Raw genomic sequence first — 15908 nt, 5'->3', positions numbered from 1 at the left:
CACAGATAATAGTTCTGCAATTTCCCATTTGAGTTCTTTTAGAACCCTTGGATGAATGCCATCCGGTCCCGGAGATTTGTTAAAAAAGTTTTTCTATTTATTCCAAAACCGCCTCTAATGACACTTCAATCCGGGACAGTTCCTCAGATTCATTACCCACAAAGGACGATGCAGATTTGAGAATCTCCCTAATGACCTCAGCTGTGAAGACTGAAGCAAAGAAATCATTTAGTTTATCCGCAATGGCTTTATCGTCCTTGATTGCTCCTTTCATATCTTGATCGTCTAGGGAATCCACAGGTTTTTTAGCAGGCTTCATGTTTCGAATGTACTTAATAAACATTTTGTTATTTTTTTTTTGAGTTTTTGGCTAGCTGTTCTTCAAAATCTTTTTTTGCTTTTCTTATTAATTTTTACACTTGATTTAACAGTGTTTATGTTCCTTTCTATTTATCTCACTAGGATTGGACTTCCACTTCTGAAAAGATACCATTTTGTTCCTCACTGCTTCTTTTACATGGTGGTTAAGTCATGGTGACTCTTTTTTAGGACTCTTGCTATGTTTTTTAGTTTGGGGTATAATTTAAGTTGGGCCTCTATTATGGTGTCTCTAAAAAGTTTCCATGCAGCTCGCAGGGATTTGGCTCTAGTCATTGTGCCTTTTAATTTGTTTAACTAACCTCCTCATTTTTGTGTAATTCCCCTTTTTGAAATTAAATGCCAGAGTGCTGTTCTGCTGTGGTGTTTTTTCCACCACAGGAATGTTAAATGTTATTATATTATGGTCACTATTCCCAAGCGGTCCTGTAACGGTTATCTCCTGGACCTGATCCTGCGCTCCACTCAGGACTAAATCGAGAATTGCCTCTCCCCTTGTGGATTCCTATACCAGCTGCTCCAAGAAACAGACATTTAAGCCATCAAGAAATGTTATCTCTGCTTCTCTTCCTGAGGTGACATTTATCCAGTCAATATGGGGGTAATTAAAATCCCCCATTATTATAGAAGAAACAAAATGCAGGACTATGTAGCACTTTAAAGACTAACAAGATGGTTTATTAGATGATGAGCTTTCGTGGGCCAGACCCACTTCCTCAGATCAAATAGTGGAAGAAAATAGTCACAACCATATATACCAAAGGATACAATTAAAAAAAATGAACACATATGAAAAGGACAAATCACATTTCACATTTTGTTTCAGCTACACCAGACTAACACGGCTACATTTCTACCATTATTATAGAGTTTTTTATTTTGGTAGCCTCTCTAATCTCCCTTAGCATTTCTATGTCAATATCGCTGTCCTGGTCAGGTGGTCGGTAATATATCCCTACTGCTAATTTCTTATTGGAGCATGGAATTACTATCCATAGCGATTCTATTGAACATATTGATTCATTTAATATTTTTATTTCCTTTGATTCTACATTATCTTTCACATACAGCGCCACTCCGCCTCCCACCCGGCCTGCTCTATCCTTCCGATATATTTTATATCCCGGTATGATTGTGTCCCACAGACTTTCCTCATTCCACCAGGTTTCAGTGATGCCTATTATGTCAATCTCCTCATTTAATACGAGGTACTCTAGTTCACCCATCTTATTAGTCAGACTCCTAGTATTTGTGTAGAAGCACTTTAAAAATTTGCCACTACTTATTTGTCTGCCCTTCCCTGATGCATTGGATTCCTTTGTATGCGGTTGTTTGTCAGCTCTGGCCCATGGTTTGTCCTCTCCCCTCCTCTTTCTGGCTGCAGCTTAGAGAATCTCTATCAATGGATTCTCCTCTAAGAGAAGTCTCCATCCAATTTACGTGCATCTCCGCACTAATCGGCTTTCCTCCATCTCTTAGTTTAAAAGCTGCTCTACGGCCTTTTTAATGTTTAGTGCCAGCAGTCTGGTTCCACCCTGGTTTAGGTGGAGCCCATCCTTCCTGTATAGGCTCCCCCTCTCTCAAAAGTGTCCCCAGATCCTAATAAAGCCAAACCCCTCTTCCCTACACCATCGTCTCATCCATGCATTGAGACTCTGAAGCTCTGCCTGCCTAGCTGGCCCTGCGCGTGGAACTGGAAGCATTTCCGAGAATGCCACCATAGAGGTCCTGGATTTCAGTCTCTTTCCTAGCAATCTAAATTTGGCCTCCAGGACATCTCTCCTACCCTTCCCTACGTCATTGGTACCTACATGTACCACAACCACTGGCTCCTCCCCAGCACTACGCATAAGTCTGTCTAGATGCCTCGAGAGATCCGCAACCTTCGCACCAGGCAGGCAAGTGACCATACGGTTCTCCCGGTCATCACAAACCCAACTATCTATGTTTCTAACGATCGAATCACCCACTACTAACACCTGCCTCTTCCTAACAACTGGCCTTCTCTCCCCCTCAGAGGTATCCTCAGTGTGAGAGGATACCGCAACATCCTCTGGGAGGAGGGTCCCAACTACGGGATGGTTTCCCTCTGCTCCCATTGAATGCTCTTTTCCCTTGAGACTTTCATCCTCTTTAAGAGCACTGGGGCTCTCAGACTGGAGGTGGGACAGTACTACAGTGTCCCGGAAAGTCTCATCAACATATCTCTCTACCTCCCTTAGCGCCTCCAGTTCAGCCACCCTGGCCTCCAGAGCCCAAACTCGGTCTCTGAGGGCCAGGAGCTCCTTGCAACGGGTGCACACATACGCCACCCGTCCACAGGGCAGGTAATCATACGTGTGACACTTGATGCAATAAACAGGATAGCCCCCACTCTGCTGCTGGGCTTCTGTCTTCATTTTTCTTATGAATAAGTTTAAGTCTAAACTGGGCTTATTAAATGTCTAGAATATAGATTATAAAAGTTACGTTTAAAGAAGGTAAGAAGTCACTAGTGCCCTTTAAACTCCCTCTCTGCAAGCTACCTGGTCGCTGAGTCACTGGCTTATATAGCTCTGGTAGCCCCTCCCCCTGACTGAGGCTCAGCCAATTAACAGAGGCTTCTAGATTTCAAACCTTTTAGAAGCTCCTTCAAACAAACAAACCAACCACCCACCCACCCACAAGCTCAGCACATGGCAAATAGCCACTTACCACAAGGGTCCCGTATTTACTCCTCTTTTATCTGGATCGTCAACGCATCCCCCAGAGACCCCGGGCTATGCCCAAATAGTGAGCAGAACCAGGGACACTTCCTGTTGACACAGGTGGCGAACAGGTCCAGGTGGGGAAACCCCCACCTGTGGAAAATGGAGAGGGATACATCCACCCTCAGAGACCGCTCGTGCCCCTGGAAGGACCTGCTGAGACAGTCCGCCAATCAGTTCTGGGCTCTGGGGAGCTAAGCGGCCACTGGGTGAATATTGTGAGCCACCCAAAACACCCAGAGGAGGAGAGCCTCCCTGCACAGGGGATAGGAGTAAGCACCACCTGTCTATTCATTTAAAACATTGCAGCCGTGTTGTTGGCCAGAATTGAAACACACTTGTTTTGAAGCTGCAGAAGGAAGACCCCGCTGGCGAGGCAAATAGCTCGCAGCTCCCTGACATTGATGTGGAGGGAGAGATCTTCCGGGTCCCACATACCTGGCATCCATAGGCTCCCGAGGTGGGCTCCCTAACCTGTATTGGAAGTGTCTGTTAACGAGCTAAATGGATGGAGAAGACCAAGAAACAGCATTCCCTCGAGCACCACCTCCTCGCACAGCCACCAGTCGAGGGAGCTCAGCATGTCTGTGGGCACCGTCACCACCATGTCCATATGCTGCAAAGTTGGATTGTGGACCCATGCCAGCCACCATTGAAGCAGCCGTAACTTTAGCCTGGCCAACCTCACCACGTAAGTATAGGCCACGTAAGTATAGGGAATGATGGAGGCCAGGGGCCCCATCTTGAACTTGGATTTTACTATGAACACATTCAGATCCCTTGGGGGGGTGGAATCTGTCCTTGGCCTTTGGGACCGGGAAATAATGGGAGTAGAAACCCTTTCCCCTGAGGTCTGAAGAAAACTCCTCTACTGCCCCCAGGTTGGGAAGCTTTTGCACCTCCAACCTGAGAAGATGCTCGTGAGAGGGGTCCCTGAAGAGGGACGGGGAAGGGAAGGGAAGGGGGACGGGAGTGGGAGCGGAAGGGGATGAAGTATCCCCTCCTCATCGTATTCAGAACCAAACGGTCCACTGTACTATGAGACCAGGCACGATGGAAGGGGAAAAGGTGGTCGGTAAAGGGCCTTTGGTCTGAGACTTGTGCGCTGCCCTCGCTCGCAGCTTCAAAGATTCAGCCTGAGGCCCTGGGGCTTGCTGAAGAGGCCCACCCCCCGGTCGAAGGATGAGCGAGAGGGGTGTCTGCCGCTTCTATTATTGTTGCTATTACAGCAGCCTCTCCGTCTAGAGAAATCCAGTCTGCCCTGCTGGAAGGGGTGAGACGGGGCTCTAGGGAGGGAACGCCTCTGCGGGGTAGGAGTATGGATATCTAGGGACCTACGAATTGCCCTAGAATCCTTCAAGCCCATGGAGACTGGTGTCATTCCAGTCCGACAACAGGCCCTCACCCTCAAAGGGGAGGTCCTGGATCAGGTTCTGGACCTCTGGTGGGATACCAGACACTTGTAGCCAGGTGCCCCAGCACAAGAAGGCCTGTCGCCATGGTGCCGCATCCGGAGTCCAGGGCCGCCTGGAGTGCTGCCCAGGGCACTATTTTGCCCTCCTCATAGAGGGCCTTAAACTCCTGCTTCAAGTCCTGGGGCAGCGAGTCACCAAACTTATCCATAGCCACCCATGAGTTAAAAACGCACCTACTCAGGAGAACCTGCTGGTTGGCAATTCTGAGTAGGAGACCCCAAGGCGTAGGCCTTACGACCCAACAGGCCAGACTGCTTGGCCTCTCTGTTCTTGGGGGTTGGAGCCGGCTGGCCTTGGTGCTCACGGTGGCTTGTCGCCTGCACCGCTATCGAGCCCAGCGGCGGGTGTGAGAACTGGAGCTCATGTCCTGCTTGGCGGTCAAAGTACTGCTGTTCCACCCTCTTGTCCGTGGGTGGAATGGACGCTGGCATCTGCCAGAGAACTTTTGTTATTTTGCCCACCGTCTTGTTCAGAGGCAGGGCCACATGGGACGGCACCTGTGCATTGAGGATGTCCACCATTGGGTTGGAGTCCTCAGAGGTCCATTCAAGCTGGACCCCTAGGCTCCGGGCCAGTCTCCGGAGGAGCTCCTGATGGGCCCAGGAGTCCATAGCCAGCGTCGACGAATAGGCCAGCCCAAGCACCTCAGCAGGAGAGGATGATGAGTACTCACAGATGGCCAAGTCTTCCAGTTCAAGTGGCAGTTCCGACGCCTGAGACAGGGCAGACTGCCCCAAGGGCCCCTGGTCCCTTCCCCTAACCAATGGGGGCTGGGGGGAGTCATGGCCTGTAGTGCCGGGGCACAGAGCAATGGCCTTGCCACGGGCGGGGCCCAGATACTCAAGCACGAGGAGCCCACCACGAAGGGAGCACTCCCCTGGGCCAGGTCGTATGCCTACGGGGTCCAGAACTGCCAATGCGGGGGCCAAGACTGCGACAGGCCCGAGATGCTGTCCTGGCACTCACAGTGCTGGGACCTGGACCGGTGTCAAGCGCTACAACGACGCTGGGACCTGGAGCAGTCCTGGGAGAACAAACTGCACCTGGGAGTGGGAAATCAGCACCCAGGACCACACCAATTCTGACAAATAGTCGGACTCCGACCAAGGCGGAGCCAAAGCCAGGCCCGGGGAGTGGTGCCCCTCTGCGTGGTGAGCCACGGAGGCTGGCTTGCTCTGGTGCCACATCAGCAGTGGTGGCAGTAAGTGTTCTGGTGCCGCAGACTGGGCCACCGGGATAAGAGCACTGGATGCTAAACTCTCTCTGGACTCCTGAGAGAGCGAGGCCATTGGTACTGAAAGACCTGATGGTGCTGGCATCAACATAAGTGCCAGGGAGTGGACGACCGGACGGGGCGCTGGTCCAGTGCCATGGATGAGACATGAGCCCAAGGCCGGTCCCAGCGTCCCTGAGGAGGTGAGGGCGAGTCTGCAATCAACTCAACCAGTTCCCGCACTGCCTCCAATCTATCTGGCATGGAGGCCCTTTCAAGCAGTACAGGCTCCTCCGTAGTGCTGCGGCCCTGGGACATGCTTAACTGGCCACATTCAGGCCCAGGAGCAGTGGCCCTCACGGCCGGAGCGGGCGCAACATAGTGCACCAACTGGGGGGCACTGTGGGTGCATGATGGGGTGGAGACCTGCCCCTCTCTGCCCTCCTCTCCTTGCGAGGCACTGGGGATTGTGACCGGTGCCATGCCACAGGATGCCTCGAGGCCAACGAGGCTCCCGAAGACCCCAGTGTCTCCTGCACCAAGGGCGGTACGCTGCGGGACTCTGATGCCACATCCGGTGCCGGTGCCGGGCGGAGCGCCAACTCCATGAGGAGAATCTTCAAGCATCGGTCCCTCTCACGCTGGGTCTGGGGCTTAAAACTACAGCAGATCCTGCACTTAGCTGGGACATGGGCCTCACCCAGACACTTTAAACACAAATGGTGCAGGTCACCACATGGCATAGGTTTGGAACAGTCAGCACAGGGCTTACAGCCATGAGGCCCAGGCATGCCCTGTGGACTGAGAGGGAAGGGGACGCAACAGGTGAGCCCCAATCCAAACAATTTATCTAACAATATCTAACAGGTACTTAACAGGGAATGCAACTTGGAAGAAACAAAGAGAATCAACCAGGCGCTAACTACACTAAAGGACTCACGGATAGATAGCGCTGGAATCACGCCTGCAAACAAGCAAGAAGGGCGCTCCAACAACCGTCACGGCGGTAAGAAGGAACTGAGGGTTGGAAAGCCAGCAGGGGTATGTATGCGCTGTTATAATGGCACCACTCCAGGGATCTCCCCTGCTGGCCTGACAGGTACCGCTAAGGGAAAACTCTGACAGTCTGTGCACGTGGCGCACACACACCTAATTGGAATGGACGTGAGCAAACACTCAAAGAAGAACCTGTTAGTGGCACCAACTCAGCTCTCTGTCCGTTACATCCAATGCAACCAGCATGACCCCTGTGCTCTCAGTGCCTGGAAGGCATCAACACCCAGACAAGACAGCGAACCTAAGATTCACCTAAACTCAAACAAAGCCTCTGTCACAGCTGGGGGTTCAGCATACAGACACATTTTCCTGCAAAATATCAGTAACTGCACAGACTCCAGCACCAGCAGCTGAGCTCCTGTAACAGACCAGTGCAAACCTGAAGAGCCAGCTGCCCCTTCCCCCACATTTTGCATATAGTCCAGAGCAGCACCTCTCCAAGCCACCTCCAAGTCCTTGAGCTTTGTAAGCTTTGTACACAGTGGTGTGATCACAGCAGGCAGAAATTAGACAGACTGCACATGAGAAGGGGAATGAAGCTTTGTTTTGCAGTTCCACCCTAAAATCCAAAGTTAGCTCCGTTTGAGTCCTTTAAAACCAGCCTGGACAAAGCAATAACAAACATACAGCGGGAACCAATCCTGTGCTGCCCCAGGGGAGAAATGAAAAGGCTGCTGGGTCTCATCTAATCCATCTCCAAATATATAAGATGGGAAGCATCCGAGCCATTACAGATCAGCAGCACAGGCTCGTCAGTGACCTCAATGGGACGACTCTTCAGTGCTATTAGTTTACTTCCACCTGCCATTTATTGGCATGCTCCGTGGTATATCAGCTTTCCATTAAGCTCTCTTACAACAGAAGCAACTTCCCTCCCCTCACTCCATGGACCTTTTCCCACACTCTGCTAGTACCTTGTTTTTACCCAGCTGCCACTGGCTCCTGGTGCTGTCGTACATCTGTAGGAAATCTGCACATGTAAGCTTGGCATTGTCTGGGACACTCAGATCCTTCATGAGCATCTTGTACCTGAGAACCAAACACAATCTCTTGACGTACAATATGAACGATACTATCTGCTACATGTCTAGCGTGCTTCAGAACATCCTCTTCCCATTCCTCCTTCCTCAGGTTCTATTAATTGCCTCCCTTCTTCCTCCAGTCTAGACACTTCCACTTTGACTTCTTGTCCACACACCATGGATGATACGGAAACACCACAACAGGCATCCAGTGGCAGTGATAACAAGCAAAGAGAAAAGGAACATCCCAGCCCACAGCATGCCCTCCCACATCCACGTTACCCGTTACCTGCTGAGGAAATCCTGGAACAGACGCCGTACGGGGAAGCCTGCTCGTCGCACTTTCACTGTCTCCAGCATCCCAGAGTACCGGAGTTGGTTCAGAACTACATCTGGGTTAAAGAGGTTTGGTGCCTAAGAAAAGACCAAGATTAGAGGGGGAAAAAAAAAACAAGAGAAAAAGAAACCTCTAAGCAAGCAGTAACACCAGACTTAACCGTGTGCCTGCTGCCACGTGTCTGCTTCCCCAAGTGTTGCAAGGGGCACCAAGATACACACCCACTGCTCCCTGGAAACTTAGCCCCACATATTAAGGGCCTTCCCTGAAAGATGGGTCAGCACCGGCACAGAGACTGGAGGGAGCCAAGTGCACCCCTATCAACAGTCAACTGCAGCATCTTCCATAACTCGGAATGTGGCAGGGAAGTGGGCAATGAACTGTGCTGAGCCACCAGGCCGATGCAGAAAAATGCTCTGTCCTCACCTGAGCTCTGGTGTAGCTGGGAGAGCAGTGAGAGAGAAGGCACCAGGCTTCCCACCCACCCAATGCAACAGCAGTGGCCAGTAGCCCCGAGGCACAACTGCAGGCATGCCTGCTGCCTTCACAGCTCAGCTGGATGGATGAGAATCCAAGGGAGAGCCAAATGCATCCCTGAAATAATGGCGCTAACAGGCAGGAAGGAGCTTCTGTACTGGGGCAAGGGCTTGCAGATGGCTCGCCCCTAGCATACTGACTGAGGGACATCAAACAATCCTGCCCCTAGCTGAGTTCTTCATCTAGTCTGGGCAAGAGTCCTCCTTCCTTGCTGCTACCTTTTCAATATCTTCCAAGGAAACTTGCTGCTTTAGAGAGAGCTAATCGGAAGCACCTTCACTCCTCCCCTGTTACTGCAACAAAGCTTTATCTTCCTCTTGGTTCCAGTCAGCAGCTCTGCAGGCGGACTTCTCCTGCAACAAGGCCCTCTTTGGGGAAGGACCATTACTACAGGCTTGTCGCTTTTTCTCCCTTTCCCCAGGGCTCCTCTGTTCTCTCCCTACCCTCATCTCTAAGGCCACGTACCCACTTGCTCCAGTGTTGGATCTTCTGGCATTTGATTTAGCAGGCCTAGTAAAGACTTGCTAAATCAAATGTTGAGGGCACCCCCATTGGTGCTGCTATTTCTACTCCTCATGAGGAGGAAAAGAAGTCAACGGGGCTGTTTCTCCCATCAACCTCCCACTGTGAGGATGGCGCCAAAGCTTGACTTAAGGTATGTCATCTCCAGCTATGGTTTTTACATAGCTGGAATTGCGTACCTTAAGCCAAGCTTCTTGTGTAGCATGGTACTGGCCTAAGAGACAAGGAATTGGGGCTGATGGATTTTCTGAGTTGACAAAAACAAAATGAGGCAAAAACATCTTTGCGCCATGAAAGCAAATCTAGCTGGTACCATGGAGCATGGCCACAGTGCAATGTGCTTCAGAGCTGGCCACTGGGCAGGGATGCTGCTGTACATGTCACAGATGAACGGCAAATTGAATGGCCCAGTAGCAAGGCCATTGATTTTGGGGAAAATTAATAAAGAGAAGTAGGAAATGGGGGACACAAAGAACCCTTGACATCTGCTTAGCAGACCCACTGCTTCAAGCTATAGATCAGAGACATGGCCGCTAGCATGAATTAATACCTTGGTATGGGAGGCAATGGGTTAGGGTGAGGCATAACAGTGGCAAGAGGGGAAGAGAAGCAATAAGGGATCTGGAACAGGAAGCCTTGGCAAGGGCAGAGGGTGGAGGCATTCCCCTGACTCCCTGAAATGGAGAGAGAGGGGGACGAGGAAGAGCATGCAGGGAGCTGGCAGGAATGAAGGGTGCAAGGAGACCCAGATGTGTGCAATGCACTTGGCCTACAGGAGCTAGGACGTGAGCAATCCCCTAATTTACAACGTATATCCAAGTTTGCAGAGAAGACCCTCACTCCACAAAACATTAATGAGAATCATTCTCCCCCTTTATCCCACTGCAGGCAAGGCACAGACCACGGCCCTGCTTCCAAGCCACTGTGGCGGGAGCAGTCCTCACACGCCAGGCCTACGCTCACACAAGCACAGGGCGTGGCGGGAGCAGTGCTCACATGCCAGGCCTACGCTCACACAAGCACAGAGCGTGGCGGGAGCAGTGCTCACACGCCAGGCCTACGCTCACACAAGCACAGGGCGTGGCGGGAGCAGTCCTCACACGCCAGGCCTACGCTCACACAAGCACAGGGCGTGGCGGGAGCAGTGCTCACATGCCAGGCCTACGCTCACACAAGCACAGAGCGTGGCGGGAGCAGTGCTCACACGCCAGGCCTACACTCACACAAGCACAGGGCGTGGCGGGAGCAGTCCTCACACGCCAGGCCTACGCTCACACACACACAGAGCGTGGAGGGAGCAGTCCTCACACACCAGGCCTATGCTCACACACACACACAGAGCATGGCGGGAGCAGTGCTCACACGCCAGGCCTATTCTCACACAAGCACAGGGCGCAGCGGGAGCTGTGCTCACACGCCAGGCCTATTCTCACACAAGCACAGGGCGCAGCGGGAGCTGTGCTCACACGCCAGGCCTATTCTCACACAAGCACAGGGCGCAGCGGGAGCTGTGCTCACACGCCAGGCCTATTCTCACACAAGCACAGGGCGCAGCGGGAGCTGTGCTCACACGCCAGGCCTATTCTCTCACAAGCACAGGGCGTGGCGGGAGCAGTCCTCACACGCCAGGCCTATTCTTTCACACGCACAGAGCGTGGCGGGAGCAGTGCTCACACGCCAGGCCTATTCTCTCACACACACAGAGCGTGGCGGGAGCAGTGCTCACACGCCAAGCCTATTCTCTCACACGCACAGGGCGTGGCGGGAGCAGTCCTCACACGCCAGGCCTATTCTCTCACACGCACAGGGCGTGGCGGGAGCAGTCCTCACACGCCAGGCCTATTCTCTCACATGCACAGAGCGTGGCGGGAGCAGTGCTCACACGCCAGGCCTATTCTCTCACACACACAGAGCGTGGCGGGAGCAGTGCTCACACGCCAGGCCTATTCTCTCACACACACACAGCGTGGCGGGAGCAGTGCTCACACGCCAGGCCTATTTTATTCTCACACAATGGGGAAGTTGGATGCATTGCTCTCTAATTTAAAAAGACTCATGGTCGAGCTCAAAAAGGCCCTGAGCAGCATGTCCACCAGCCCCCTGCACTGTCTCTTCTGCATGAGGCCCTGCCCTGGCCCCATCTCCACTCCACTCCTTCCCCCCACTGGCAGTGCCCGGGACAACCTCAAATCCCAGACAGCCCTCCAACTGCCAAAGTAGTCCCAAGCTCTGACCAGCCCACTGGCACCCACAGCAACCCCAAACCTCAGGCCAGCCCACAAACGCCCAGGCCAGCTGGCCCCACAGTGCTCAGAGCAGGACAGGGGACCCTGAGCCCAGCTGGGGGGCAGGCCCTGAGCCCAGACTGCCCAGAGGAGCACCAATCCCTGCAGTGGAGAGCATTAGCAGAGGCTTGCTCCTTTACCTGCCAACTATGCAAGAGGCAGAATTTCTTCCCCCGTATCCTCATGCTGGGTTCAGGGAGATGTCCTTCATCCACCCCCACCCCACATCACCAAGTCATCGGGGCAGGACTCACCTTTTCCATGTTTGGTTTGATGCAGCGAATGAAGAATGGATTGGAAGTGCTGAGTGTGGCCATCAAGGAATGGAGAGAGTCCTGAAAAAACAAAACCAAATCAGAAAAGCAGTCATTCCGGCAGGGACTGGGGTCTATGGGCTCCCTGTCCAAGAACAGGGGACTCTTCAGCAACCCACACCTCCATTCTCTCCTCCTGCATGCTTCTTCTAAAAGTAACACTTTCATTTTTTTTTTTAAATCACACCTCTTTGAAAAATGTTTGCCTGCTGCTAGACACAGATTGCAAAGCCTTAAACTCACTCAATGGCATTTTTTTGTCTGCCGGGTAGGAACTTTCCACATTTCAACCAACTGATTCCAAAATATCAAGAAGTGTTTTAGCCATCAACGATTTTGGTGAAAGTTGGAAAAGCCCAAGGGGATAAATAAGGAACACCCAGAGCTCAGAAACTGTGTAGAGAGCACAGAACATATTGATGGTGACCATTAAAACCTGCACAACATGCACTTTTTGCATATTATCACCTCTCCCAATACAGTTTAAAAGATGGACATCCTGAAAGAGAAAGAAACAAAGAGAGAAAGACCAAGGGCTATAAGGGTGCACAAAGGACCCCTGGTGGGAAGGGAACAAACTGTTACTATCCTACTGTAATTATTTTTCGAGATGTGTTGCTCATGTCCATTCCAATGTAGGGGTGTGTACACCATGAGGACAGTCACTAGAAACGGTCTTCCTAGTGGTATCTGTTGCATGTCTCTGGCACTGAGGTGCCACTTACTCATAGTACTAACATAAAGGGTCCTTCTGATGCTGCGCCCCTTCGGCTCCCTTTTTTCAGTTAACTCCAACAAGCCGGGAAAGGAGGGCGGCTCCCTCCCCAGGGACATGCAGCTCACAAAGCACAGTCACAGAGGGTAAGAGGAGGTTACTCACCTCGTGTAACTCACATTCTTCCCTGGGGGTGCTCCACATCAGGTGTAGAGTGTCCCAGTGCCTCTGGACAGAGTTTTGCTAGCCGTGCCTCAGCGGGGGCCGCGCATGCGCAATGCACGCAAACTCCCTGACTAGCTATGCACAGGTGCGGTCCTCCCACCCTGCCTCCCTTCAGTTCTTTCTCTAACTGGAACTGGGCGGAGGAGTGTGATTGACAAGATTGCTTTTACTTTATTTCACTTATTTATATTGATAGGTTTCTGAAGTATAGGGGAGGAAGAGAGGGTAATGGAGCATCCCCAGGGACACTCATCAGATACAGGAGGTGAGTAACCTCCTCTCCTTCGGGAGATGTCCCTCGAACACTGTGGCGTAAAGGACCCGAGGAAAGCGAGTAGTGTTTCGCCAAAGTGTGATCCGTGGACCATGTTGCTGCTGCACAAATGTCCGCCAGTGGACTGAGGCAGCAACTGGCCTCAGAGAGTGTGCTCGGATTGGAGCAGGTGCCGGTAATTATTAAGTGAGTAGCCAGTATTAACACACTCGTATCCTTTGAGATGATATTCTCTCTCCCACGTTATGGTTAGCAATGGAAACAAACAGGTGAGGAAAGGACCTGAATGACACATTCTGTCAATGTAGAAAGAAAGAGCTCTTTTGACATTGTGCTTCAAAGGCATTGGAATGGGGCTTTGGGAAAAACACAGGTAGGTATATTGTCTGATAGATGTGAAAGGCCATTAGTATCTTAGGTAAAAAATTGGGGTGTGGCCGCATGGTCACACTGTCTTTAAGAAAAATAGTAAATGGTGGACTGGACATGAGAGCGGCCAGTTCGCTTATCTGCTTGCTAATGTGATAGCCTCTAGGAACGCTGTTTTAAGCGTTAAGTGGAGTAAGGAGCATGTGGCCATAGGTTCAAAGGGCAGTTTTGCTAAGGTTGCCAGAGCCAGGTGGAGGTGCCATTGTTCTTGTGGGGATGACACATCAGGGTATAGAGCTTGCAGGCCCTTCAAAAACCGTTTTGTCATGGGGTGTGCAAACAAAGTGGTGTCATGCAGCGGTACATGGAATGTTGTTATGGCTGGCAGGCACACTCTTACTGTGGCCAATGATAGAATAGACTGCGTCAGGTGCAGTAAGCATTCCAATATTATCGGGAGTGGGGCTGTTTGCACTCACAGGCCCAGTGTGTAAACCACGTCAATTTACTGATATATGTTTTTCTTTTGCAGGAGCTCTGCTGTGCAGAAGAACTTCCTGGACTTGTTGGGAGCACTGGAGCTCTATGCCAGTGAAGCACTGAGGTGCCCGCTTTTAGATGGAGCATCCAGAGTTGAGGGTGAGGTGTGCTGATTTGCGGGTGACAGAGGATGTAAGGTACTTGTGATAATGTGATTGCATTGCATTGTGTCATCCTGAATAACAGAGGGAAGCAAGGCTGTCGCAGCCAGCATGGAGCTATGAGGATGATCTTCGCTTTGTCCCTCCTTATCTTTATGATGACCCTGTTCAGGAGGGGGAATGGAGGGAATGCGTATAGTAGGGGTGCATTCCATGAGTGACAGAGCGTCTCCTAGGGAGTGTTTGCCCATGCCCGCTCTGGACGAATACATCGTGCATTTTCTGTTGGATCTGGTGGCAAACAGATCTATGCAAGGGTGGCCCCACTGGCTCAATATTCCTCGCAAGATTGTATGGTCCATCTCCCATTCGTGTTCCTGGGGGAGGGCCCTGCTTAGGGCATAGGCTGTTGTATTGAGAGCCCCAGGTATATGGCATGTGGATAATTGGATATCTTGTGCTATTGCCCAGTTCCGAAGGACTATGGCTTAACTGCACAGGGGCTGTGACCATGTTCCGCCTTGTCGGTGTACATAAAACATGGATGCCGAGGTGTCCGTGAAGACACAGACGTATGTTCCTTTCACCTAAGGGAATAGCTTTTTGACAGGCTAGGCGGACGGCTCTGAGTTCTATGATATTTATGTGCAGAGCACGTTCCGCGGGGGACCACAGTCCTTAAACTGTTCTCCCTTCTCCGTGAGCGCCCCAGCTTGTGAGCGAGGTGTCCGTGGTGATGACCACTGTAGGCTCTGTGGATTGGAAGGGGTGTGCCTGTAGTTAGATTGGACACCTCTGTACACCATTTTAAGGAAGCTTTGACTGATGGAGGCATAGTTAGCCTCTTTGTCACTGAATGAATGTTCAGTTTGTACTGCGTTAGGAGCTAGCCTTGGAGACACCTCACAAATAGCCTCGCATTGGGTACCACAGGGTTGCAGGAAGCCATATGGCCTAAACGTCAAAGGCAGTTGAGTGCGGTGACTCTCAGCATGTCCTGTAGGGATAATGCCAGGAGGCTGATGTGAGTAGCTCTGTCGGGAGAGAGGGAGGGAGGCTTTGGCTGTGACAGAGTTGAGGTGTGCCCCAATAAATTGGATGGTCTGCGAGGGGGTAAGCATTGATCTGGGGTGGTTCACTAGAAGTCTTAAAGAATGAAGACAGCCTAGCACCATGTGAGAAGTCTGGAGGTGTGCCTAACGTAGTGAATACAAGCAGAGAGAGGGTAAGTTTAGAAGATAGGATACACAAAGAACAAGTTAAAAATCACTTAGGAAAGTTAGATGTCAGCAAGTCACCAGGTCCTGATGAAATGCATCCCAGGATACTCAAGGAGCTGATAGAGGAGGTATCTGAGCCTTTAGCTATGATTTTTGAAAAATCATGGCAGACAGGGGAGATTCCAGAAGACTGGAAAAGGGCAAATATTGCGCCCATCTATAAAAAGGGGAATAAGAACAACCCAGGAAACTACAGACCGGTCAGTTTAACGTCTGTCCCAGGGAAGATAATGGAGCAGGTAATTAAGGAAATCATATGCAAACACTTGGAAGGTAATCAAGTGATAGGGAATAGCCAGCATGGGTTTGTGAAGAACAAGTCATGCCAAACTAATCTGATAGCTTTCTTTGATAGGATAACAAGCCTTGTGGATAAGGGAGAAGCGGTGGATGTCATATACCTAGACTTTAGTAAGGCATTTGATACGGTCTCGCATGATATTCTTATTGATAAACTAGACAAATATAACTTAGATAGGGCCACGATAAGGTGGGTGCATAATTGGCTGGATAAACGT

General features: G+C 51.1%; 1 protein-coding gene across 5 annotated transcripts in view; it reads right to left on the bottom strand.

The window, feature by feature from the left end:
- Positions 1-15908, bottom strand: part of LOC102447238 (unconventional myosin-X-like) — a 311005-nt gene that overhangs the window by 140635 nt on the left and 154462 nt on the right. For all 5 annotated transcript variants that reach the window (XM_075914469.1, XM_075914465.1, XM_075914468.1 and 2 more), the window contains 3 exons: positions 11827-11907; positions 8181-8305; positions 7784-7898 (listed from right to left, as the gene is read on the bottom strand). In XM_075914469.1, the coding sequence (XP_075770584.1) occupies positions 7784-7898; positions 8181-8305; positions 11827-11907 (321 nt within the window). The remainder of the gene's footprint in view (positions 1-7783; positions 7899-8180; positions 8306-11826; positions 11908-15908) is intronic.

The sequence above is a fragment of the Pelodiscus sinensis genome, unplaced genomic scaffold (assembly GCF_049634645.1).
Source record: "Pelodiscus sinensis isolate JC-2024 unplaced genomic scaffold, ASM4963464v1 ctg77, whole genome shotgun sequence".
Classification (NCBI taxonomy): Eukaryota; Metazoa; Chordata; order Testudines; family Trionychidae; genus Pelodiscus; species Pelodiscus sinensis.
This window is presented reverse-complemented; position numbering and strand designations above follow the sequence as displayed.